Source organism: Eriocheir sinensis, chromosome 53 (assembly GCF_024679095.1).
Source record: "Eriocheir sinensis breed Jianghai 21 chromosome 53, ASM2467909v1, whole genome shotgun sequence".
Lineage (NCBI taxonomy): Eukaryota > Metazoa > Arthropoda > Malacostraca > Decapoda > Varunidae > Eriocheir > Eriocheir sinensis.
Window position 1 is genome coordinate 5151787 of NC_066561.1, and position 24000 is coordinate 5175786.

At 40.0% G+C, this 24000-nt stretch overlaps 1 protein-coding gene and 1 long non-coding RNA gene across 2 annotated transcripts in view; one reads left to right on the forward strand and one right to left on the reverse strand.

Annotated features, from left to right (window-relative positions):
• LOC126983114 (muscarinic acetylcholine receptor DM1-like) overlaps positions 1-24000 on the reverse strand; it is a 288456-nt gene that overhangs the window by 51047 nt on the left and 213409 nt on the right. Inside the window, exons 9-10 of the mRNA XM_050835611.1 lie at positions 15834-15968; positions 9880-10086 (exon numbers count right to left, since the gene is read on the reverse strand). Of these exons, the coding sequence (XP_050691568.1) occupies positions 9880-10086; positions 15834-15968 (342 nt within the window). The remainder of the gene's footprint in view (positions 1-9879; positions 10087-15833; positions 15969-24000) is intronic.
• LOC126983240 (uncharacterized) lies at positions 6102-8445 on the forward strand. Its single transcript, XR_007735714.1, has 3 exons — positions 6102-6675; positions 7090-7158; positions 7366-8445. It is a non-coding gene; the product is annotated as an uncharacterized LOC126983240 (long non-coding RNA).

Consider the following 24000-nt stretch of genomic DNA (forward strand, 5'->3'; position numbering starts at 1 on the left):
CTCTCCTCTCTCTCTCTCTCTCTCTCCCTATCTTCTCTCTCTCTCTCTCTTTCCCTCTTCCTTCTCCTTCTCTCTCATTCTCCCTTCCTTTCCTTTCTCTCCTTCACCTCTCTCCTAATTTCTATCATATTTTCCCTTCTCTTTTCTTTTCTTTTCTCCTTCTTCCATTCCTTCCTTTTCCTTCTCTCTTTCTATCTCCTATTCCTTTCATTTTTATCCTTTCTCATTTTCGTTTTTTTCTATTCCTTTCTTCTAACTCTCCTTCTCTCATGTTTTCTTCTCCTCCATGTTTCCTCTCTTCCTATCTTCTTTTCCTCCTCCTATTATTTTTTTTCCGTTATTCGATCATGTCTTCCTACTTTTCATTAATATCTTTTTCTCTCCCTTCTTTCCCACTCTCTTCTTCTCTCTCTTCTTTCTCTCTCTTTTTCGTTTCATTTTCTTATTTCCTCCTTCCTCCTCTCTCCTCCACCACCATCCTATTTCTCTCTCTCTCTCTCTCTCTCTCTCTCTCTCTCTCTCTCTCTCTCTCTCTCTCTCTCTCTCTCTCTCTCTCTCTCTCTCTCTCTCTCTCTCTCTCTCTCTCTTACTCAGTCACTCTCCTTCCTTCCTTTTATCATTTTTTTTCTTCTTAACTTCTTACTTAACTCTCTCTCTCTCTCTCTCTCTCTCTCTCTCTCTCTCTCTCTCTCTCTCTCTCTCTCTCTCTCTCTCTCTCTCTCTCTCTCTCTCTCTCTCTCTCTCTCTCTCTCTCTCTCTCTCTCTCTCTCTCTCTCTCTCTCTCTCTCTTTTTCTTTCATTCTTTTTATATTTCTCTTCCTCGTTTCTTCAATGACCAGACTGTTCCCGGAGGAGGAGGAGGAGGAGACGAGACGCGAGGAGGAGGAGGAGAATGAGAAGAGAAGGAGAGAATTTTTATTATTAAACTCCTTCGTACTCCAAATGATTAGAGAGAAAGAAAAAATAGGAGATAAAAAAAACGAAAAAAAAGAAAAAAAGAATATAAAGTAAAATGAAAAAAAGTAAGATGAAAAAAATAAACTTGTGGGAAAATTTTGCGAAGTTTGACCTTTAAAAATGGACCCCAAGAGGTTGTCATTTCCTCCTCCTCCTCCTCCTCCACTTAAACCCTGTAGGAGCCGTCCGTTTCGGGAGGTTCCTCTGTGACCAAGTGGCTCTTCGAAAGCCGAAAAACGCAGAGGCGAGAACACCAGCAGCTCCACCGTAAGGGAGTATTCAACCCGCGCAACCCCCGACTCGAATCACACTAAAGCTTGCTATATAAACGCTCGCAGCCAACGTAACAAATTTGAAGACTTAGAAGTCCTCGCAGCTACAAATCATTGTCACATCATCGGAGTCACAGAATCTTGGATAGACACTTCAAATAGAGATTTCATTGCGGAATACAGATTACCGGGTTATACCATTTTTAGTCATGAAAGAGAGAACAGACAGGGTGGAGGCGTTATCTTATATATCCACAACTCTTTCCATAACGTATCAGTGAAAACAGATATTATAACCAATGTAGACACGGTCTTCATTGAAATTAAAAATAAGTCTCGTAAAATAGTTGTTGGACTAATCTATAGACCGCCAGGGCAGACTCTTGATATCGACCACGCGTTAAGTGAATTAATATAAGAAACAAGTAGCAGTTGCGAGGCAGTAATTGTTGGGGACTTTAACTTGCCAGTGAAAAGATGGGGCAATCCGCTGAACTGTCTGAAAACTTGCTAACATAAACAAACAAACAAAAAAAAGACTACGATATTATGATTTTTTTTTTTGTTCTGAATTAAAATAAGAAATACGACTGATAGAAAAAAGATTGATTGATTCGTCCACACACACACACACACACACACACACACGCGTTAGGAGGCTTCATCAACGAACGACGATAGAACAAACAAACAAAAATATATATCATTACAATTCTTCCTCTTTCCTCTCCTTCTCTTCCTCTTCCTCTTACATACATAATAACTCATACGCTTCGAATCTTCCTTTCTTTTCTCGTCTTCTTCCTCTTCCTCTTTATAACTCCATTCATATAAAAAACTATATGATTTGAGTGTTCCTCTTTTTGCCATGATTTCCTCTTCCTCTTCAGCACTCTATTCCTAAATAATAATGTACTTTTTATGCTCCTCTTTTTTTCCTCTTCTTCCTCTTTCTCTTCACTACTCAATTCATTAAAAAAAAAATGTACTTCTTAGGTTCCTCTTTTTTCCTCACTTTTCCTTCCTCTTCCTCTTCACTACACCATTCATAAAAAATAATGTACTTCTTAGGTTCCTCTTTTTTCCTCTTTTCCTTCCTCTTCCTCTTCACTACACCATTCATAAAAAAACAATGTACTTCTTAGGTTTCTCTTTTTTCCTCACTTTTCCTTCCTCTTCCTCTTCACTGCGCCATTCATAAAAAAATAATGTACTTTTTAGGTTCCTCTTTTTTCCTCTTTTCCTTCCTCTTCCTCTTCACTACACCATTCATAAAAAAATAATGTAATTCTTATGTTCCTCTTTATTTTTCTCTTTTCCTTCCTCTTCCTCTTCACTATGCCATTCATAAAAAACAATATACTTCTCATGTTCCTCTTTTTTCTCTTCTTCGTCCACTTCCTCTTCCTCTTCGCTATTCCATTCATAAAAAGTCTTATGCTCCTCTTTTTTTTCTTCTCGCCTTCTTTCTTTTCCTCTTTCCTGCTACACCCCTTCTTCCTCTTCCTCTTCGTCATTCCGTATAAAAAATGTATGCTTCTATTTTTCCTCTTTCCTCTTCCTCTTCGCTACTAAAAACACAAAAATGGATATTATTATTTTTTTCGTTTTTTATCTCCTCTTTCCATTTTCTTCCTCTTCCTCTTCGTTATTCCGTATAAAAAATGTATGCTTCTAATTTTCCTCTTTCCTCTTCCTCTTCGCTACTAAAAACACAAAAACGGATATTATGATTTTTTTTTGTTATTTCCTCTTTCTATTTTTCTTCCTCTTCCTCTTTGATATTCCGTACAAAGAATATGGTTCAAATTTTCCTCTTTCCTCTTCCTCTTTGCTACTAAATAAACATAAAAAACTGATATTATGATTTTTTTTCTTTTATTTCCTCTTCCAATTTTCTTCCTCTTCCTCTTAGCTATTCCGTCCGAAGAACATGTATATTATTTCCTCTTTCCTCTCTCCCTCTTGCCTCGCCTCTTCCTCCTCTTAATACTCCAAACAAACACACACACACAAAAAAACCTACGAATTGTCTTTTTTTCTCTTTTTTCTTTGTTATTCCATAAAAAATATATATATACTTCAAATCTTTCCTCTTTCCTCTCCTCCTTCCTCTTCCTCTTGATCCTACACACAAACACAATAAAGACACATTATGAATTTTGTCCTGCTTTTTATCTCCTCTTTTTCCTCTTGAAAATATGACTTTCCTCTATTTTCTCTCCGTTTTTCCATTCTTTTCCTCTTCCTCTTTGCTACACTATAAAAAATAAAACTATGAATATCTACTCTTTTCTTGCCTTCTTCCTCTTCTTCTTCCTCTTGATAATGTGACTTTAATCTGTTTTTCTTTCTTTAACTCGTTATTCCTCTTCCTCTTTGCTACACTATATAGAAACCCGATATCTCCTCTTTTTTTTTTGCCTTCTTCCTCTTCCTCTTTGCTTCGTCATAAAAAGAAACCTGATAATATGGATGTTAAGTTATTTTTTTCCTCTTTACGTCTTCTTCCTCTTCCTCTTTGCTACGCCATACAAAAAAAAGATTATGTAATGTTGCTGTTTTTTCTCTCTTTCTCTTTTCATCCTCTTCCTCTTTCTTCCTCTTTTTCTACGTCATTGAAAACTTGATATTATGAGTTTTCTGTTTTTTTTCTTTCCTCTTGTTTTCCTCTTTTCTCTTTTGTTTTCTTTTCCTTTTCCCCTCTTGTTTTCCTTTTCTTTCTTTTCCTCTTTTTTGTTTTTCTTTCCTCTTTCCTTTCTTCTTGTTTCATTTCCTCTTGTTTTCCTTTCTTTCCTTTCTTTTCTTGTCCTCATTTCTCTTGATTTTCTTTCCTTTTTCCTTTCTCTCTTGCTTTCATTTCTTTCCTTTCTCTATTTTCTTTCCTCTCTTGTCTTCTTTTCCTCTTTTCTTACGAGTAGTCTCCCTCTTCTTTGCTTTCCTCTTTTCTCTCTTGTTTTCCTCTCCTTTCCTCTTGTTTTCTTTCCTTTCCTCTCGTTTGATTTTCCTCTCTTCTTATTCTTCCTCTTCCTTTTTGCAACGTCATAAAAATAAACTGATATACGAATGTTCCTTTTATCTCCTCTTCCCCTTCTTCTCCTTCTTCTTTTCTTCTTCTTATTATTATTATCATTGAAAGTGAAAGAACAATGACAAAAGACGAGAACCATTGAATTAACTCTCTCTATTTATAACCTATGCCTTTATTTATCCTTCGTTTCTCTATTCATTCATTTGCTAACGAATTTTACTTATCTCTCCGTTTTTGTTTTGTTTTTTTCTTTCTTTATTTGTTTGTGCTTGTGTTCTTCTTTGCTTCGTCATAAAAGAGACTCGATATTATGATTTGTCTGTGTTTTTCTTTCCTTTATTTTTTTTCTCTTCCTCTTTGTCATGTTATAAAAAGAAAGCTGATGATAAGAAGGTTGGTTTTATTTCCTCTTTATTTTTTCTTCTTCCTCTTTACTTCGCAAAAAAGAAACCTATATTATTTACTCTTTCTCTCTCCTCTTTTTGCTTTTTTTTCTCTTCCTCTTTTCCTCGCCATGAAAAAATAATGCGAATATTTTTTTTCTCTTTTCATCCTCTTCCTCTTCCTCTTCGCTTCCCCTAAAAGAAACTTGATCACGTGACTGTTTTCCTGTTTTCCTTCCCCTTTTCTTAATTTTCCTTTTCCTTCTTTGCTTCCCCTAAACGAAACTTGATCACGTGACTGTTTTCCTGTTTCTTTTTCCTTTTCTTCATTTTCTTTTCCTTCTTTGCTTCCCCTAAACGAAACTTGATCATGCGACTGTTTTCCTGTTTTCCTTCCCCTTTTCTTAATTTTCCTCTTCCTTCTTTGCTTCCCCTAAAAGAAACTTGATCACGCGACTGTTTTCCTGTTTTCCTTCCCCTTTTCTTAATTTTCCTCTTCCTTCTTTGCTTCCCCTAAAAGAAACTTGATAATGCGACTGTTTTCCTGTTTCTTTTCCTTTTCTTCATTTTCTTTTCCTTCTTTGCTTCCCCTTAAAGAAACTTGATAATGCGTATGTTTTCCTGTTTTCTTTCCCATTTTCTTAATTTTCCTCTTTGATTTTGCTTTTCTCTCCTCTTTTATTTATCTTCGTCCTCTTCCTCTTTCTAATGCTAATAATACAAAGTTGGTTATACGAATGTTTTTTTCTTGTTTTCCTTCCTTCTTCTCGACCATTTTTTTTTCTTTTTACTTCGCAACACACAAACAAAAATCATCTTCAGACTTTTCACTCATCTCTTCCCTATACTTTCCTCTATTCACACTTCTCCTCTTCCTCTTTGCTCCACCAGACATAAAAAAAACACACTATCTAAATGTTTTCTCTTTTCTCTTCTTCTCTTATTTTCCTCTTTCCTCTTTTATCCAAACCATTAAAGAGAGAAAAAGAGAAAGATAGTACATGTTAAAATGATCAATGTGTATTTTCTTTTTCTCTCTTCATCTTATTATTTTCTCTTCTATTCTCTTTGTTTTTCCTCTTTCCTCTTCTATCCAAACCATTAAAGAGGGGAAAAAAAAGATAATACAAGTAAAAATAAATATCAATGTGTATTTTCTCTCTTTCTCTCTCTCCTCTTAGTCTTCTCTTTTCTATTCTCTCCATACAAAGAAAAAAAATAAGAAGAGAAATTACATGTTAAAAAATCAATATGTATTACGAATTTTACTCTTCCTCCTCCTCCTCCTCCTCTTCCTCTTCCTCCCTCTCTATACCTCAAAAGACCAGTATGCTTAAAATATCTAAAAAAAGAGGATTACACACACACACACACACACACACACACACACACACACACACACACACTCACAGGTTCCTTTTTTTTCCGTTTTTCACTGCTATTAAAAAGTCGCTGAAAACGCACCTATAATTTGCATAAAGCTTTGACAGACTCACACACACACACACACACACACACACACACACATACACACACACAGGAAACATAAATAACCTGCAAAAATAGAAGAAAAAAATATATATGCAACAAGCTACTCTGTATCTGGCTTTTTCTTCCTCTTTCTATATCTATTCATGGTTCTAATATATGTAAAAAAGATCATTAGTTATCCCTACACAAAACCAAAAAATCACTCAGCTATGGATAAAAATTTGCATGGGACACTGATATATACTTACAAAAACATTAAAAAAAGACTAGACCCGTATTCTCAAACGTTTCAAAGCTCACACAAACGCATATACACACATTTTGGCTTTAATAGAGGTTGTGTGTCTTAGTATTTCCATGGGCAGTTTTATGAGCCTAGTGATAGTTTGACAAGGCTTTGGTGGAGGTTGTGTTAGTATTTCCATGGGTAGTTTTATGAGCCTAGTGATAGTTTGACAAGGCTTTGGTAGAGGTGGTTGAGTTAGTATTTCCATGGGCAGTTTTATGAGCCTAGTGATAGTTTGACAAGGCTTTGGTAGAGGTGGTTGAGTTAGTATTTCCATGGGTAGTTTTATGAGCCTAGTGATAGTTTGACAAGGCTTTGGTAGGGGCTATTGTGTTAGTATTTCCATGGGTAGTTTTATGTGCCTAGTGAGTGTTTGACAAGGTTTTGGTAGAGGTTGTTGAGTTAGTATTTCCATGGGTAGTTTTATGAGCATAGTGATAGTTTGACTAGGCATTGGAAGAGGTTGTTGTGTTAGTATTTCCATGGGTAGTTTTATGAGCCTAGTGATAGTTTGACAAGGCTTTAGTAGAGGTTGTTGAGTTAGTATTTCCATGGGTAGTTTTATGAGCCTAGTGATAGTTTGACAAGTCTTTGGTAGAGGTTGTTGTGTTAGTATTCCCATGGGTGGTTTTATGAGCTTAGTAATAGTTTGACAAGGCTTTGGTAGAGGTGGTTGAGTTAGTATTTCCATGGGTAGTTTTATGAGCCTAGTGATAGTATGACAAGGCATTGGTAGAGGTGGTTGAGTTAGTATTTCCATGGGTGGTTTTATGAGCCTAGTGATAGTATGACAAGGCTTTGGTAGAGGTGGTTGAGTTAGCATTTCCATGGGTGGTTTTAAGAGCTTAGTGTTAGTTTGACAAGGCTTTGGTAGAGGTTGTTGTGTTAGTACTTCCACGGGTAGCTTTATGAGTCTAGTGTTAGTTTGACAAGGCTTTGGTAGAGGTGGTTGTGTTAGTATTTCCATGGGTAGTTTTATGAACCTAGTGATAGTTTGACAAGGCTTTGGTAGAGGTGGTTGTGTTAGTATCTCCATGGGTAGTTTTATGAGCCTAGTGATAGTTTGACAAGGCTTTGGTAGAGGTGGTTGTGTTAGTATTGCCATGAGTAGTTTTATGAGAGTATTGATAGTTTGACAAGTCTTCTGCACCATGAACGTGAAAAAACACTCATTAGAACCCGACTGATCTCCTTTGTGACCTTAAGAAATAGCTGTCGTGGGAGCCTAAAGCGTTTGAGAATAAGGACATAGCCTCACAGCGGACGTGGACTGCTTCCGTTTCTTCGTCTCTCTCTACAAGTATACATACCCAAAAATTCACGGCTTGCGTCACGGATACATAAAAATCAGGACTACGCAGATACACACAAAAACATACAGAAAAACATAACACATTACACATATACATAAAAAACGAATATTGTGAGAAAGAATGGAGAAATTGTGCTATGGAAAAGTGGTTATATAAGGATCGTGTCCCAAAAATGGTTCAAAGACTAAAGTGACGAGGAATGCAAAAAAAGAAAATAAAAGGAGATTCACACGAAGCACCGATACACCGAAGCAGCGAGACTCGAAGCACTATGAAGCAAAAAATCTTAGCCCAAACAGCACACGAGGAAGACTGATAATGGAGAGCCGATGAAAGCGAACACAAGAACAAGAAAAACAGCAACAATGATGATAATTCGATAGAAAAATAGGTGCAAAATATTTCACTGTGAATAATAAAAAAACAAAAAAGAAGCACTGGATATTTAAAAGCCAAAAAATGCAGCTATAAAAAAGACACTCATAAAAACAACAACAGCAACAGCAGCAACAACAACAAGATCACCAAAAGCTTCAGCAGTGTACGGAAAAGCGAGATAGACAAAAAAAAGGAGAAAAAAACGAAGCCGCCTCGAAACAAACCAACTCGAGGCTTCAAAAAATGCTTCAAAAATCCAAAAAAGTGAAAAAATGAAACTCGAAAATTTTAAAGTTCGAAGCTTCAAAAGAAGATTCGAATAGACATGCGAAGCTTCAATCCACCGGTGAGGGAAGAGGAGGGGGAAGAAAGGCGGGGAAAGGGAGGGGGAGGGGAGAAGATGTGAGGAAGGGGGGGGGGGGGGGAGCGAACACAAAATGGCGGAGTCTTCTGGAGAATATTAATAAGCGGAGGGACATTTACATAAGCAAAGAAAACGGCATTGAGGGTAAACTTCTTTCCCCTCGAGAGAAAATGGGAAAAAATTGAGGACGAAAGGGTGGAAGGGGAGGGGAACTAAAGGAAACTCCCACGTCCACGCACACACACACACACACACACACACACACACACACACACACACACACACAACTAGAATCACGTACACACACAGACACACACGTATAATGAAGTACGAAATCACACACACACACACACACACACACACACACACACACACACACACACACACACACACACACACATACACACACACTCAAATCGCTTTACAGAATTGATTGAACCTCCACAGACGCCCACAGCCACGCCACATCCCAAACCACAGACCAACAGACTCAACCCACCAAACCGTTACCATATAGACCACATCTCACTTCACAGACAGACAGACTAATACAAACAGACCCTTTTTTCACCCCCCCACAGACCTCAGACAGCCTCATACAGACCAACATTATATTACACAGACCACAAGACCTCTTTAGCAGACAAATCTTTGTTCACAAACGTACAAACTAACAGACTAACACATACAGAATCCCTTCCACCTTAACAGAACTCAGACCACAGCGTACAGACCAACGTTTTAGTCCACAGACCACACAGACTTCCAACAGACCACATTTCACTCATATAAGAAGATTAAAAACAGACAGACATTTTCCAAACACGAGAACTTAGACATGTTTTAAAGACCAATACTAAAGTTGACACACACACACACACACACACACACACACACACACGCCCCCAAACATACACACAAACACTCCATACATCTATACATACATACAGACAAACGAAAAAACACTTTTTTCCCCTCTGCACATACACAAACAACTTTCACTAATCCTAATCTCTTGACAAACAAACAAACATACATACACAGCAGGTAGACCAATAACCCTCCACACACACACACACACACACACACACACACACATATTAAATCACACTTCCTTACACACACACATACATAAAAACATTCACACACACACACACACATACACACACACACACACAACCCTTTTTTTCATTCCCTTCCCTTCTTCTATCACACAAACACACACACACACACACACACACACACACACGTACAAACACACACAATCTCATCACCCCACACACAAACACATCACCCTTAAAAAAAAGAAAAACCCAAAACTAACCTTATATCCCACCTCTTACACCCCAAACCCCTTAACCCCCCACCCAATCCTTTCCCACCCGAACCCAAACCTAACCTCACCTGGAGTTGGATCGCTTGCTGGGGTCCTTCTTGCCCGCCTGCAGGTTGGTGAGGTCCTTCTGCCGCTTCTCCGTTTCCCGCCAGATGCGCCAGTAGAGCCCGCACATCACCGTCACGGGCAGGTAGAAGGCAGCGATGGCCGTCCCGAAGGTAACGTACTCATTGGTCTCGATGAACTGGATGTAACACTCACGCGGGGGAACAGTTCTGGGGGTGGAGTTGGGTAGGTGTAGGTGTGTGTGTGTGTGTGTGTGTGTGTGTGTGTGTGTGTGTGTGTTGGAAGAAGGGAAGGGAGTGAAAAAAAAAAAAAAAGGTTGTTTGTGGGTGTGGGTTTGTGTATGTGAGTGTTTTGTGTGTGTGTGTGTGTGTGTGTGTTAAATTAATTCTCTTTACGTGGCTTATTATACACACACACACACACACACACACACACACACACACACACACACACACACACATATTCTCCCCTATTATTATGTTTTCCTTCTCCTCGCTTCTGTTTAGTATTTATTTTCTTGTTTTCTTACATATTAATTCATTCTCATCTCTTCCCCCTTCCTCTCTGTTACTCTCTCTCTCTCTCTCTCTCTCTCTCTCTCTCTCTCTCTCTCTCTCTCTCTCTCTCTCTCTCTCTCTCTCTCTCTCTCTCTCTCTCTCTCTCTCATTACCTTCGTCCCTTCCTCTCCTTCCTTGAACACTTCCTCCTTCGTTTCATCTCCTTCCCGCTTTCCATATTCCCCCTCTTCCTCTTCCTCTCCTCTCTCTCTCTCTCTCTCTCTCTCTCTCTCTCTCTCTCTCTCTCTCTCTCTCTCTGGTTGCTTCTCTTCTTCTTTCCTCTCTTTTCCCTTTATCCTTTTCCTCTTTGTTTACGTTTTCGTTTGTTTCCTTTCTCTCTTTCATCCCTTTTTATCCTTCTTATTTCCTGTCTTTCTTGAATACTGTCTTTTATTCCTCCTTCTCCTCCTCATCCTCCTCTTTCTGCTTTTTCTGGTATTCTTTTTCGCTTGTTCTTTCCTTTCTTTCATTTTTTCCTGTCTTCCTTTCTATCTATCTATCTATCTTTTTCTTTCTTTCCTTCCTTGTTTTCTTTATTTCTTCCTTTCCCTCTTATATTTCTTTCTTCTCTTCCTTCCATCCTGTCTTCTTTCCTTCCTTCTTTTCTTCCTTTCTGCTCTTCCTTCCTTTCTTCTTTTGCTACACTCTCCTTTCTCCTCTTCCTTCCAGTCTTTCCTTCCCTATCTGTCCTCCTCCTCCGTCCTCTCTTCCTTCATTCTCTTGCAACCCTCTCCTTTCTCCTCTTCCTTCCACTCTTTCCTTCCCTCTCTGTCCTCCTCCTTTTTCCTCCCTTCCTTTTTTCTTCCTTCCTTCCTTCTTCCTCCTCCTATTCCTTTCCAATCTTTCCTTCCCTTTCTGTCCCCCTCCTCCTTCCTCCCTACCTTATTTCTTTCTTTCTTTTTTCTTTCCTTTCTTCCTTCCCTCTTCCTCCTCCTCTTCCTCCTTGACTTCAAAAATAAGCTTATTATTAATTCTCGCCTAAGCAAAACCTTCACTTTCTCTTCATACTTCTTAAAAGCAAAATTTTCAGCCTTCTCTCTCTCTCTCTCTCTCTCTCTCTCTCTCTCTCTCTCTCTCTCTCTCTCTCTCTCTCTCTCTCTCTCTCTCTCTCTCTCTCTCTCTCTCTCTCTCTCTCTCTCTCAAACGTGTATCCCTTTTCCTTCCTCTCCAATACCAGCCTTCCTCCTCCTCCTCCTCCTCCTCCTCTTCCTCTCCTCCTCCTCTCATTCGTGCATTCCATTCCACTTCCTCCCTACCTCTTCTCTCCTCTCTCTTTTGTTTCTTCCTCCTCTTTCTCACGCTTCTGTTCTCTCCCTCCTCCTCGCTTTTTCTCTCTTTCCTTCCCTTTCTTTGTCTTTCTTTGGTCAGTTCAAGTCTTCAAGTGCCTAACAAACTCAATAACCTTCATCAATTCTCGTTTTCTTTACCTGCAAACGGGTAAGATAAATAGATAGATAGATAGATAGATAGATAAACCCCCCATACTCACCTTCCCTCTTACCTTTCCCATATACCTTGCACTACCTTCATCTTCATCCCTTCTTCACACCTGTCCACACTCAACACCCCAATACCTCTCTACACCTTATATAGTACCTCTCCACACCCCCTTCTTCACATCTGCCCCCTCACTCTTAACCCCCATCTTCACCCCCCCCTTACACCTTCCCTCACACCTACCTCTCTTACCCTAACAATAAATGAATGAATAAGTAAACTGTCCTATCTTTCGGCCACTCCTCGACTCATTTTGATGGAGCAGTGAGTAACGTTCTTTTTTCATTAGTTTCCTTTTTATTTTTTGCCCTTGAACCGTTTCCTTTATTGTAAAAAAATAATAATAATGGTCTAATGGTTCAAGGGAAAGGAATTGGAGCCTAAGACATTGGTGAGACTTTTTTCTTCTCTCGAGTGAAGTATTAAACCGTTGATGCATAAAACTTCCTGCGAATTAGTCAGTGCAGAAAACCATCAATCCATTCAGTTGGTGGTTAGATCCTTACTTCATTGATGCAAGATTCAATTCACTAGATTCAAGACGACGGTAAGATTTTTTTTCGAATGACGTAATTATCCGTCAATGAAACAAGCTTCCTGCGAATTAGTCAGTGCAGAAAGCCATCAATCCATTCATTCGGTGGTTAATTCCTTACTTCATTGATGCAAGATTCAGTTCACTAGATTCAAAACGACGGGTAGCTTTTTTTTTTAATGACGTAATTATCCGTCAATACAACAAGCTTCCTGCGAATTAGTCAGTGCAGAAAGCCATCAATCCATTCAGTTGGTGTCTAGATCCTTACTTCACTGATGCAAGATTCAATTCACTAGACTCAAGACGACGGTACGATTTTTTTTTCGAATGACGTAATTATCCGTCAATGCAACAAGCTTCCTGCGAATAGTCAGTGCAGAAAGCCATCAATCTATTCATTTGGTGCCTAGATCCTTACTTCATTGATGCAAGATTCAGTTCACTAGACTCAAGACGACGGTAAGATTTTTTTTCGAATGACGTAATTATCCGTCAATGAAACAAGCTTCCTGCGAATTAGTCAGTGCAGAAAGCCATCAGTCTATTCATTCAGTGTTTAGATCCTTATTTCACTGATGCAAGATTCGATTCACTAGACTCAAGACGACGGGTAACTTTTTTTTTTCGAATGACGTAATTATCCGTCAATCCAACAAGCTTCCTGCGAGTTAGTCAGTGGAGAAAAACATCAATCCATTCATTTGGTGTCTAGATTCTTACTTCATTGATGCAAGATTTAGTTCACTAGACTCAAGACGACGGGTAGCTATATTTTTTTTTCGAATGACGTAATTATCCGTCAATGCAACAAGCTTCCAGCGAATAGTCAGTGCAGAAAGCCATCAATCTATTCATTTGGTGCCTAGATCCTTACTTCATTGATGCAAGATTCAGTTCACTAGATTCAAAACGACGGGTAGCTTTTTTTTTAATGACGTAATTATCCGTCAATACAACAAGCTTCCTGCGAATTAGTCAGTGCAGAAAAACGTTAATTCTTTCGGATAACATTTTTTTTCAATCATTCAACTCTTTCACTCATTACTTCGTCGATACAAGAGTGAGATGAATGTCCTCTTCAATATCTACGTTCAGCAAGTAATTGGATTCGTTCTGCAGGTTATAGAAGTGCAGATGAAAATTCACAAGCAAATGCAACGTTATTTTATGGTATCTTAACGTTGTCTTCTCCCCAATGATTCCTTATTTATATTCCTAATCTTAGTCCGTTCCACTCCTTCCCTTCTTCCTCCTCCTCCTCCTCCTCTTCATATACTCCCTTCTTTCCACCTATCTCACTTTCTCCACCCTCTCATCTACTCCTCTTCCTCTTTTTCTTCCTCCCTTATTGCTCCTCCTCCTCTTCCTCTTCCTGCTTCCCTTTCCGTTTCTCCTCTTTCTTATTTCCTTGTTTCTGTTGTTTGTCGTTGTTGTTGTTGTTCTCCTCCTCCTCCTCCTCTTCTTGCTCTTCCTCCTTCTCCTCCTTCTCATCCCCCTGTTTCTGTTTCTGTTTGTCGTTTTTCTCCTCCTATTCCTCCTACCCTTCCTCTTTCTCCTTCTTTTTCTTCTTCTTGTTTCTGTTTCTGCTTCTCCTCCTCCTCCTCCTCCACCTTCTTCTTCTCCCATTGTCTTCTTGTTCCTCTTTCTATTTTTCCTCTTCTCTCCGTTTGTGTCTTTCTGTTTGTGCTTTTGCCTCTTTTCCTCCTCCTCCTCCTCCTCCTCTTCCTCTTCCTCTTCCTCTTCCTCCTCCTCCTCCTCCTCCTCCTCAGTATCCAGGCCGCTAACTACTCACCGTTCACTCTCCACTTTAATAGTCTCCCTCTCTCCCTCTCTCTCTCCCTCCCTCCCTCCCTCCCTCCCTCCCTCTCTCTCTCTAGCCTCTCTCCTTTCCCTCGCACTCTCACTCTCACTCTCTCACTCTCTCTCTCTCTCACACACACACACACACACGCACACGCACACACTCCCCTCTCCCTATTTACACCCCACTACACACATATACCCCACTGCTGTTCTCCCCTTCACACCCACACCCCCTCTCTCCTCATCTCCCCACACCTGTCCACACCTGCCCTACACCTGCACTACACGCCTGCATACATACACCTCAGTAAACAGCTCCCAGTATTCTCAGATTGATTTTGACACATTTTATATACCACCTGACTATCAAAGCGACGGGGATGAGCACTGGAGCCACGCGCAGGTGTAGTGTATGCTCCCAATATAATCTTTTACTGCCTTGTTATCTTAGCTTTAATACCTATGACTAACTATCTTATTAACTTTATTTTTCTATCTTTTTTTTCACATCTCTCTCTCTCTCTCTCTCTCACCCCCAAGAAAATAAGCCTACACTCTTTCTCTTTAAATCTACACCCTTCACCTTTACCTGCCTTATTAACTCAACCTTACTATCTTTACTAATTAACTTTATTTTCCTATCTTTTTTTCACACCTCTCTCACACCCAAGAAAACAAGCCCACACTGACTCTCTCTCTCTCTCTCTCTCTCTCTCTCTCTCTCTCTCTCTCTCTCTCTCTCTCTCTCTCTCTCTCTCTCTCTCTCTCTCTCTCTCTCTCTCTCTCTCTCTCTCTCTGCACCCTTCACCAGTCTTACAATTCAACACCCTGCAAGATGAATCCAAGACCATGCTTAACAACCACACATACATTAAACTTCACTAATATTAACCTTCCCAAAGCACCTTCACCTGTCTGCCTTATGTAAGAACTCTCTCCCTCCCTTCTACACTCTTGCATATACTCAAAGTCCTTCTACATTTCTCCTACACCTGTCTTTCACATCTGCCTTTCCCTCGTCTCCCCCATTCCTTACACCTGTCCCCCCTCGCCGACCCCTTCTCCTTCCCTTCATTCCTCCTTACCTTTTCCCATTTTCCCTTCCTTCCCTTCTTCCTTTCTTCCATCATTTCTTTCTCCCTCTTTTTCACCCTCCCTGCTTCCCTTCCTCCCCTATCTTCCCTATTCTTTGCACCTGTCCCTTCTCACCGACCCCTTCTCCATACCTCTTCTCCTTCCCTCCTTCATTCTTCCTTCCCTTCTTCCTTTCCTTCCATCATTTATTTTTCCCTCTTTCGCCTCTGCTTCCCATTCTTTACACCTGTTCCCCCTCACCGACCCTTCTCCATACCTCTTCTCCTTCCCTCCTTCATTCTGCCTTCCCTTCTTCCTTCCTTCCATCATTTCTTTCTCCCTCTTTTTCGCCCTTGCTTCCCTTCCTCCCCTATCTTCACAGCTGCCCCCCTTAAACCCACGTCTTCCTACCTTCCCCATACCGCCTCCCCACTCCCTCCCTCCTCTCCCTTCACACCTGTCCCCACCCCCACCCACCCCCGCGTACCTGTGTCCCTCGATGTACGGCCACGAGTAGATCCAGGGCGGCCAGAGGATGAGGGAGATGATCCACGCGGAGCCAATCATCACCGCGGCTCGTCTCGGGGTCCTCATGGCGCGGTAGGTCAGGGGTCTGGTAACACTGCGGGGGTGGGGGGGGAGAAAGGGGGGAGTGAGGTGAGTGAGATACATGAAGAAGAGGTCTGGTAACGCTGCAAGGGAGAGGGAGGGAAGGTGAATGAACGAGGATAGAGGAGGTGGTAAGTATGAGATCTGGTAACACTGCAAGGGGGTGGGAGAGAAGGTGAATGAACGAGGATAGAGGAGGTAATTAAGCAAGGTAGGAAAGAAGGAAGAAAGAAAGGAAGGAAGGAGGAAAGAAAGATAGTGGGACAAGAAAAATAACCAAAAGAGAGATAGAGAGAAGGGAAGCAAGGTAGGAAGGAAGGAAGAAAGAAAGGAAGGAAGGAAGAAGGAAAGATAGTGGGACAAGAAAAATAACCAAAAGAGAGATAGAGAGAAGGCAAGCACGGTAGGAAAGAAGGAAGAAAGAAAGGAAGGAAGGAAGAAGGAAAGATAGTGGGACAAGAAAAATAACCAAAAGAGAGATAGAGAGAAGGGAAGCAAGGTAGGAAAGAAGGAAGAAAGAAAGGAAGGAAGGAAGAAGGAAAGATAGTGGGACAAGAAAAATAACCAAAAGAGAGATAGAGAGGAGGGAAGCAAGGTAGGAAGGAAGGAAGAAAGAAAGGAAGGAAGGAGGAAGGAAAGATGGAGGGACAAGAAAAATAACCAAAAGAGAGATAGAGAGGAGGGAAGCAAGGTAGGAAGGAAGGAAGAAAGAAAGGAAGGAAGGAGGAAGGAAAGATAGTGGGACAAGAAAAATAACCAAAAGAGAGATAGAGAGAAGGGAAGCAAGGTAGGAAAGAAGGAAGAAAGAAAGGAAGGAAGGAGGAAAGAAAGATAGTAGGAAGCAAAAAACGAAAGAAAAAAAACAAGAAGGAAAGAAGAGAGAAAGTGGGAAAGAAAGAGAAAAAGAGAAAGGAAATGAAGGCGCTCAATAAAGGACGATCAGGGTGACAAAAAGAAATCATTAAGGGAGGAAAAAAAGGAAAGAAAGAAACCAACGAATCGACAATGAAATATACTGATGATGATGATGATGGTGGTGATGATGGTGGTGGTGACATTGATGATGATGATGATGGTGGTGATGATGGTGGTGGTGACATTGATGATGATGGTGAAAAAAACAGAAGATGTGGACCGCAAATGTGTCAAGGGAAGAAAAATGAGGAAAATAAATAAATAAATAAACGGAAACAATGAATAAAATGAATAAATAAAAGAAGAACAACAACAACAACAACAACAACAACTAACCTATAATAATGACAATAAAGAGGAAAAAGAATAAGACAAAAAGGAAAACAAAAGGAAAATAAGAAGAAAAAAACAATTTGAAGATTAAAACGAACCACGAGAAAAACAAAACAAAGAAAAGAAAGAAAAGAAAGAAGACAAAACAAGAAAAAACAACAACAACTGACGAGTGAGTTGAGGATAAAAGAGGAAGAGGAGAAAGAGGAGAAGAAGAGAGAGGAAGAAGAGTCAGATGCCAAGCAAAAGGAGGAGGAGGAGGAGGAGGAGGAGGAGGAAGAGTGTGTAAGTAAATAAGAGGAGGAAGAGGAGGATCAGAGGGAGGAAAGAGGAGGGGGAGGAGGAGAGAGGGAGGGAGGTAAGAGAGGAAGGAAAGAAAGAATAGAAAGAAGGAGAAAGAAACAGATAAAAAGGGAGGAGAGGCAAAAGAAAGCAGGAAGAAAGATAGGAGAAGGGAGGAAGGAGGAGGAAGAAGAAGAGGAGGAGGAGGAAGAGGAGGAGGAAGACAGGTTGCAAGCGATGAAGGCGATGATTATATTAATGGGAGAGGAGGAGGAGAATAGATGGGAGGAAGGAAAGGAGGTTGAAGAGATACAAGAAGAAGGAGGAGGAGGAGGAGGAGGAGGAGGAGGAGGAGATACAGGAAAAGAAGATGAAAGTCCAGAAAAATCCGAGCGAGGAAAATATTGAAAGAAAAATGCGAGCGAGGAAAATATTGAAAGAAAAATGCGAGCGAGGAAAATATTGAAAAATCCGACAAAGAATTCGGAAAAAAATGCAAAGTCAAGGAGAAGGAGGAGATGGAGATGGAGGAGGAGGAGGAGGAAGAGGAGGAAGAAGACGACGACAAACGAGGAATAAGAAGAAGGAAGCGAAGAAAAAAAAAGTGAAATAAGAAACAAATGAAAAAAAAAGGCAAAAAAAATTGGAATGAAAGAAAAGAAGCAGAACAAAAAAAGAACAGAAGTGGAAGAGGAGGAGGAGGAAGAAGAGGAAGAGGAGGAGGAGGAGGAGGAGGAGGCGGACAGAGAAGAGCAGAAGTGAAAGAGGTGTAGGAGCAGCATCATGGAAGAAGAAGAGGAGGAGGAGGAGGAGGAGGAGGAGGAGGAGGCGGAGGAGGAGGAGGAGGAGGAAGAGGAGGAAAGGTTGAGTGGATTACCTCACCAGGTCAACAGAAGATGAGGGAGGGAAGGAGAGAAGGAAGAAGGAAGGAGGGAATGAAGGAAGAAAGGAGGGAATGAATGAAGGAAGAAGGAAGGAAGGAAGGAGGGAATGAAGGAAGGAAGAAAGGAGGGAATGAATGAAGGGAGAAGGAAGGAAGAAAGAAATAATGGAAGAAAAGAAGAAGGGAAGAAAGGGAAGAGATGAAGGAAGGGAAGGAAGGAAAGGAAGGAAGGAAGAAGGAAAGAGAGAGAGAAAGAGAAATAAGAAAAGATGAAGGAGAAGGAAAGAGGAAAAGGAAGGAGATGGAGGAATAACGAAAGGAATAAGAGAAGGAAGAAGAAGGAAGAAGGAAGAGGAGGAGGAAGAAGGAGGAGGAGGAGGAGGAGGAGGAAGACTAGGAAGGCTCTTAAGGCATAATACAACCTGGAGGAGAGGAAAGGAGGAGGAAAGGGAGATAAGGAAGAGAAGTGGAGGAAGAGGAGGAGGGAGAGGGGGAGGAGGAAGAGGAGATAGGAGGTACTGGAGGTAAGGAGGTCAGTTGGAGGTAAGAAGGCCAGGAGAGGAGGAGGAGGAGGAGGAGGAGAAATTAAAGGGGGAGAGTGGATGAGACCAAAAGTCGGAGTGTGAAGAGGAGGAGGAGAAGGAGGAGGAGGAGGAGGAGGAGGAGAAGGAGGAGGAGGAGGAGGAGGAGGAGGAAGGAAAAAGAACAAAACGAAGAAGAATGAAAGAATTAGAAGAAAGGGAAGAAAAGAATGGAAAAAGAGAATAGGAAAAGGAGAAGAAAAAGGAAGAGGAAGAAAAGAGGAAGAAGATGAAGAAAATAACAAATAATACGAAGAAGAAAACAAGAAAAATAACAATAAAAGAGAGAAAGACAACAAGTGTATATGATCTCTCTCTCTCTCTCTCTCTCTCTCTCTCTCTCTCTCTCTCTCTCTCTCTCTCTCTCTCTCTCTCTCTCTCTCTCTCTCTCTCTCTCATCTGTCTCCTAATGACCTTACCTGATGCGAGATGAACACAAAGAAGAGGAAGAAGAAGAAGAAGAAGAGGAAGAAGAAGAGGAAGGAGAAGAAGAGGAAAAAGAAGAGGAAGAAGACGAGATGACAAAAAAAAAGAAGAAAAAATAATAACTTGATTAATTTTGGTTTCATTAAAATATTTTCTTCTTTCAAATATTCTTTTTTTTCTTCTTTTTCTTCTCCCTTTCACTTTCTCTTCTCTTTCAGTAAGCAATATTCTCTCTCTCTCTCTCTCTCTCTCTCTCTCTCTCTCTCTCTCTCTCTCTCTCTCTCTCTCTCTCTCTCTCTCTCTCTCTCTCTCTCTCTCTCTCTCTCTCTCTCTCTCTCTCTCTCTCTCAACATTATTCATACGTCTTCATTAACTTAGATTAATTTTTTTCTTCTTTTTCTTCAATTTCATTTATTTTCCCTTTCATTCTCTTTCTTCCTCCTCCTCTCCTTCGTCTCCTTCTTGGTCACATAATTTTCTTCTTCGTTTTTTTCCTTTCATTTATTTTCACTCTCTTTTCTTCTTTTTTTCTTTGTTTCTCTTTCTCAGTAAAACATTCTTGGAAATAATATTCGTTTTCTTTATTTATTTTGCATTTTTCCTTCCATTTCTATTTCCATCTTCATTTAGGCCTATATATCTTTTTAATTAGCTTTGTTTTGTCTAATTAACCTGAGAAAATAAAACGTGAAAAGTAAAAAAAAGAGAAAGAGAAAAAAGAAAGAGAACAGAAATAAAAGACCAGAAATGACATGCAAAAATTCAGTCATCTCAAATGTTTTTTTTTTATAATTTTACCTGAAGAATTAAGAAAAAAAATAAAGATGGGGAAGAAGATGAGGGAACGGGGACAGTGGTGAGAAAATGATGAGGGGAAGATGATGGGAATAAAAACGGGAAACAGAGATGGGAATGAAACTAGGAATATAGATGGGAATGAATATGGGAATGAAGATGGGAATGAAACTAGGAATAAGATGGGAATGAAGAAGGGAATGAAACTAGGAATATAGATGGGAATGAAGAAGGGAATGAAACAAGGAATATAGATGGGAATGGAACTAGGAATATATGGAATGAAACTAGGAATATAGACAGGAATGAAGAAGGGAATGAAACTAGGAATATAGATGGGAATGAAGAAGGGAATGAAACTAGGAATATAGACGGGAATGAAGAAGGGAATGAAACTAGGAATATAGATGGAAATGAAGATGGGAATGAAACTAGGAATATAGATGGGAATGAAGAAGGGAATGAAACTAGGAATATAGATGGGAATGAAGAAGGGAATGAAACAAGGAATATAGATGGGAATGGAACTAGGAATATAGACAGGAATGAAGATGGGAATGAAACTAGGAATATAGATGGGAATGAAGAAGGGAATGGAACTAGGAATATAGATGGGAATGAAGATGGGAATGAAACTAGGAATATAGATGGGAATGAAGAAGGGAATGAAACTAGGAATATAGATGGGAATGAAGAAGGGAATGAAACTAGGAATATAGGCAGGAATGAAGAAGGGAATGGAACTAGGAATATATATGGGAATGAAGAAGGGAATGAAACTAGGAATATAGACAGGAATGAAGAAGGGAATGAAACTAGGAATATAGACAGGAATGAAGAAGGGAATGAAACTAGGAATATAGATGGGAATGAAGAAGGGAATGAAACTAGGAATATAGACAGGAATGAAGAAGGGAATGAAACTAGGAATATATATGGGAATGAAGATGGGAATGAAACTAGGAATATAGACAGGAATGAAGATGGGAATGAAACTAGGAATATAGATGGGAATGAAGATGGGAATGAAACTAGGAATATAGACAGGAATGAAGATGGGAATGAAACTAGGAATATAGACAGGAATGAAGATGGGAATGAAACTAGGGATATAGATGGGAATGAAGATGGGAATGGAACTAGGAATATATATGGGAATGAAGAAGGGAATGAAACTAGGAATATAGATGGGAATGAAGAAGGGAATGAAACTAGGAATATAGACAGGAATGAAGAAGGGAATGGAACTAGGAATATAGATGGGAATGAAGAAGGGAATGAAACTAGGAATATAGACAGGAATGAAGAAGGGAATGGAACTAGGAATATAGACAGGAATGAAGATGGGAATGGAACTAGGAATATAGATGGGAATGAAGATGGGAATGGAACTAGGAATATAGATGGGAATGAAGATGGGAATGAAACTAGGAATATAGACAGGAATGAAGAAGGGAATGAAACTAGGAATATAGACAGGAATGAAGAAGGGAATGGAACTAGGAATATAGATGGGAATGAAGATGAAATGGAAACTAGAATATAGACAGGAATGAAATGGAAGAGGAATGGAAGAAGGAATTGCAATGGAGAAGTGATGAAATGGAAGAGGAAGAAAGAGGAAAACGAAGTGGAATGGGAAGAGAATGGGATAGAAGAGAGAAGAGGAGGAAGAGAAGGAGGAAAATTGTCATGGGAAGGGGAAATTGTGAAAAACGAAGAGGAGAAATAGAAGTAAGAGGAAAATGAATATAATAGAACAGGAAGAAGAGGAAGAGAAAATGCAATGAGAAGGGAATGGTATGGAAGAAGAAGAAGGGGAAGAGGAATGGAAGAGAAAGAGGAAGAAAGGGGAAGAGAAAGAGAGAAATGGGAAGAGAATGGGATGGAAGGAAAAGAGGAGAAAGAGCAAGTACTGTAAGGGGAAATTATGTAATGGAAGAGGAAGAAGAGGAAGGGGAGTATCGTGATGGGAAATTGATGGGGTAATGGTGATGGGGCCTGGTGATGGGAGACACTGTGTTATGGTAGGAAATGGTAGAGAGACGGGAACAGATTATTACTTTTCGATATTCTCTCTCTCTCTCTCTCTGCTTTTGTTATTTAATTTTCTTTATCTCTCTTTTTTTCTCTCTTTTGGCATTGTCTTTTAATATGTGGGGATAATCTCTCTCTCTCTCTCTCTCTCTCTCTCTCTCTCTCTCTCTCTCTCTCTCTCTCTCTCTCTCTCTCTCTCTCTGCTTTTGTTATTTAATTTTCTTTATCTCTTTTTTTTTCTCTCTTTTGGCATTGTCTTTTAATAAGTAGGGATAATCTCTCTCTCTCTCTCTCTCTCTCTCTCTCTCTCTCTCTCTCCCCCTTTGTTCCTTTTCACTTTTATAACATTTCCTGCCTCTGTTCCTCCTCCTCCTCCTCCTCCTCCTCCTCCTCCTCCTCTTTTTTTTCTTGTTTTCCCTCCTCTCCTCTGTTCTAGGTCTATATTTACTCTACACAGCATTCTCCCCTACTAAATCTCTCTCTCTCTCTCTCTCTCTCTCTCTCTCTCTCTCTCTCTCTCTCTCTCTCTCTCTCTCTCTCTCTCTCTCTCTCTCTCTCTCTCTCTCTCTCTCTCTCTCTCTCTCTCTCTCTCTCTCTCTCTCTCTCTCTCTCTCTCTCTCTCTCTCTCTCTCTTCGATTTATACAAGGGCTCTTTCTCATATTTATCATTTTAATATCTCCTCCTTCATCTCCTCCTCCTCCTCTCTTCTTGTTCCTCTTCCTCTCTTCTTTATTTCTTCTCTCTCTTTTCTCCTTGTTTCCTCTTCTGGTTCCTCTTCTTCACCTATTTCTTTCCTGTTCTCTTTCTTTTCCTTTTCCTTCCTTCCATTTTTTATCATTCTCTTCCTTCTTATTTCTCTTCTTTTATTCATTTTACTCCTCCTCTTTGTCCCTCTTTGCCTTCCTTTTCCTCTATCTCCTTCTTCTCTTTTCTTTTCTATTTCTTTTTCTTCTCTTTCTCGTTCCTGTTTTCTCTTTTCTATTCTTTGTTCCTCCTCTTTATCCTCCTCTTCTTTGTCCCTATTTTTCTTCATCTCCTCCTCCTCCTCCTCGTCTTATTCTCTTTCTTCCTTTCCTATTTCTTCCTCTTCCTCTTTCTTCCTCTTTATTAACTTTCTTTTTCTCCCTCTCACTCCTCCTCTTCCTCTTCCTCTTCTTCATTCTTCCACTTCGACGGTTACCTCATTTTTCCTCTCTTGTTCAGCTACCTTTCCTCCTCCTCCTCCTCCTCCTCCTCCTCCTCCTCCTCCTCCTCCTCCCATTCTCTCCCTCTTTCTTTTCCTCTTCTAACTTTCCCTACTCCACCTAATCCCTCTTTCCTCATTTCACTTCTTTTCTCTGATCTTTCTCCTTTCATTTCTACTTTTCCCCCTTTCCTTCTTTTTTACCTACATTTTCTCTTTTCTACATCTACATCATCATCATTCTCTTTTCTCCATCTACATCTTTTCTACATCTCCTTTCTACATATTTCTCCTTTCATTTGTTTTTCCCTATTTCCTTCTTTATTTTACCTGCCTTTCCTCTTTTCCCCATACAGTATCTCCCCTTTCTCTTTTTACCTTCTTCTTCATTTTTTTCATTTTCAGTTATTATCTTTTCTTCCTTCATTCCCAGCTTACCATTCCTCCTTCTCCTCTTCCTCCTTCAACCCCCACTCGCTCCCCTTTTTTTTAATCAGGGGTATTGTACGAAGAGGAAGTGAGTTAGTGAAGCTACAGGTCGGGGCATAGGACAGAGGGTAGGAGGGTACAGTTGTATGGTGTAGTTTTTTTTTTTTTTTTTTTTTTTTT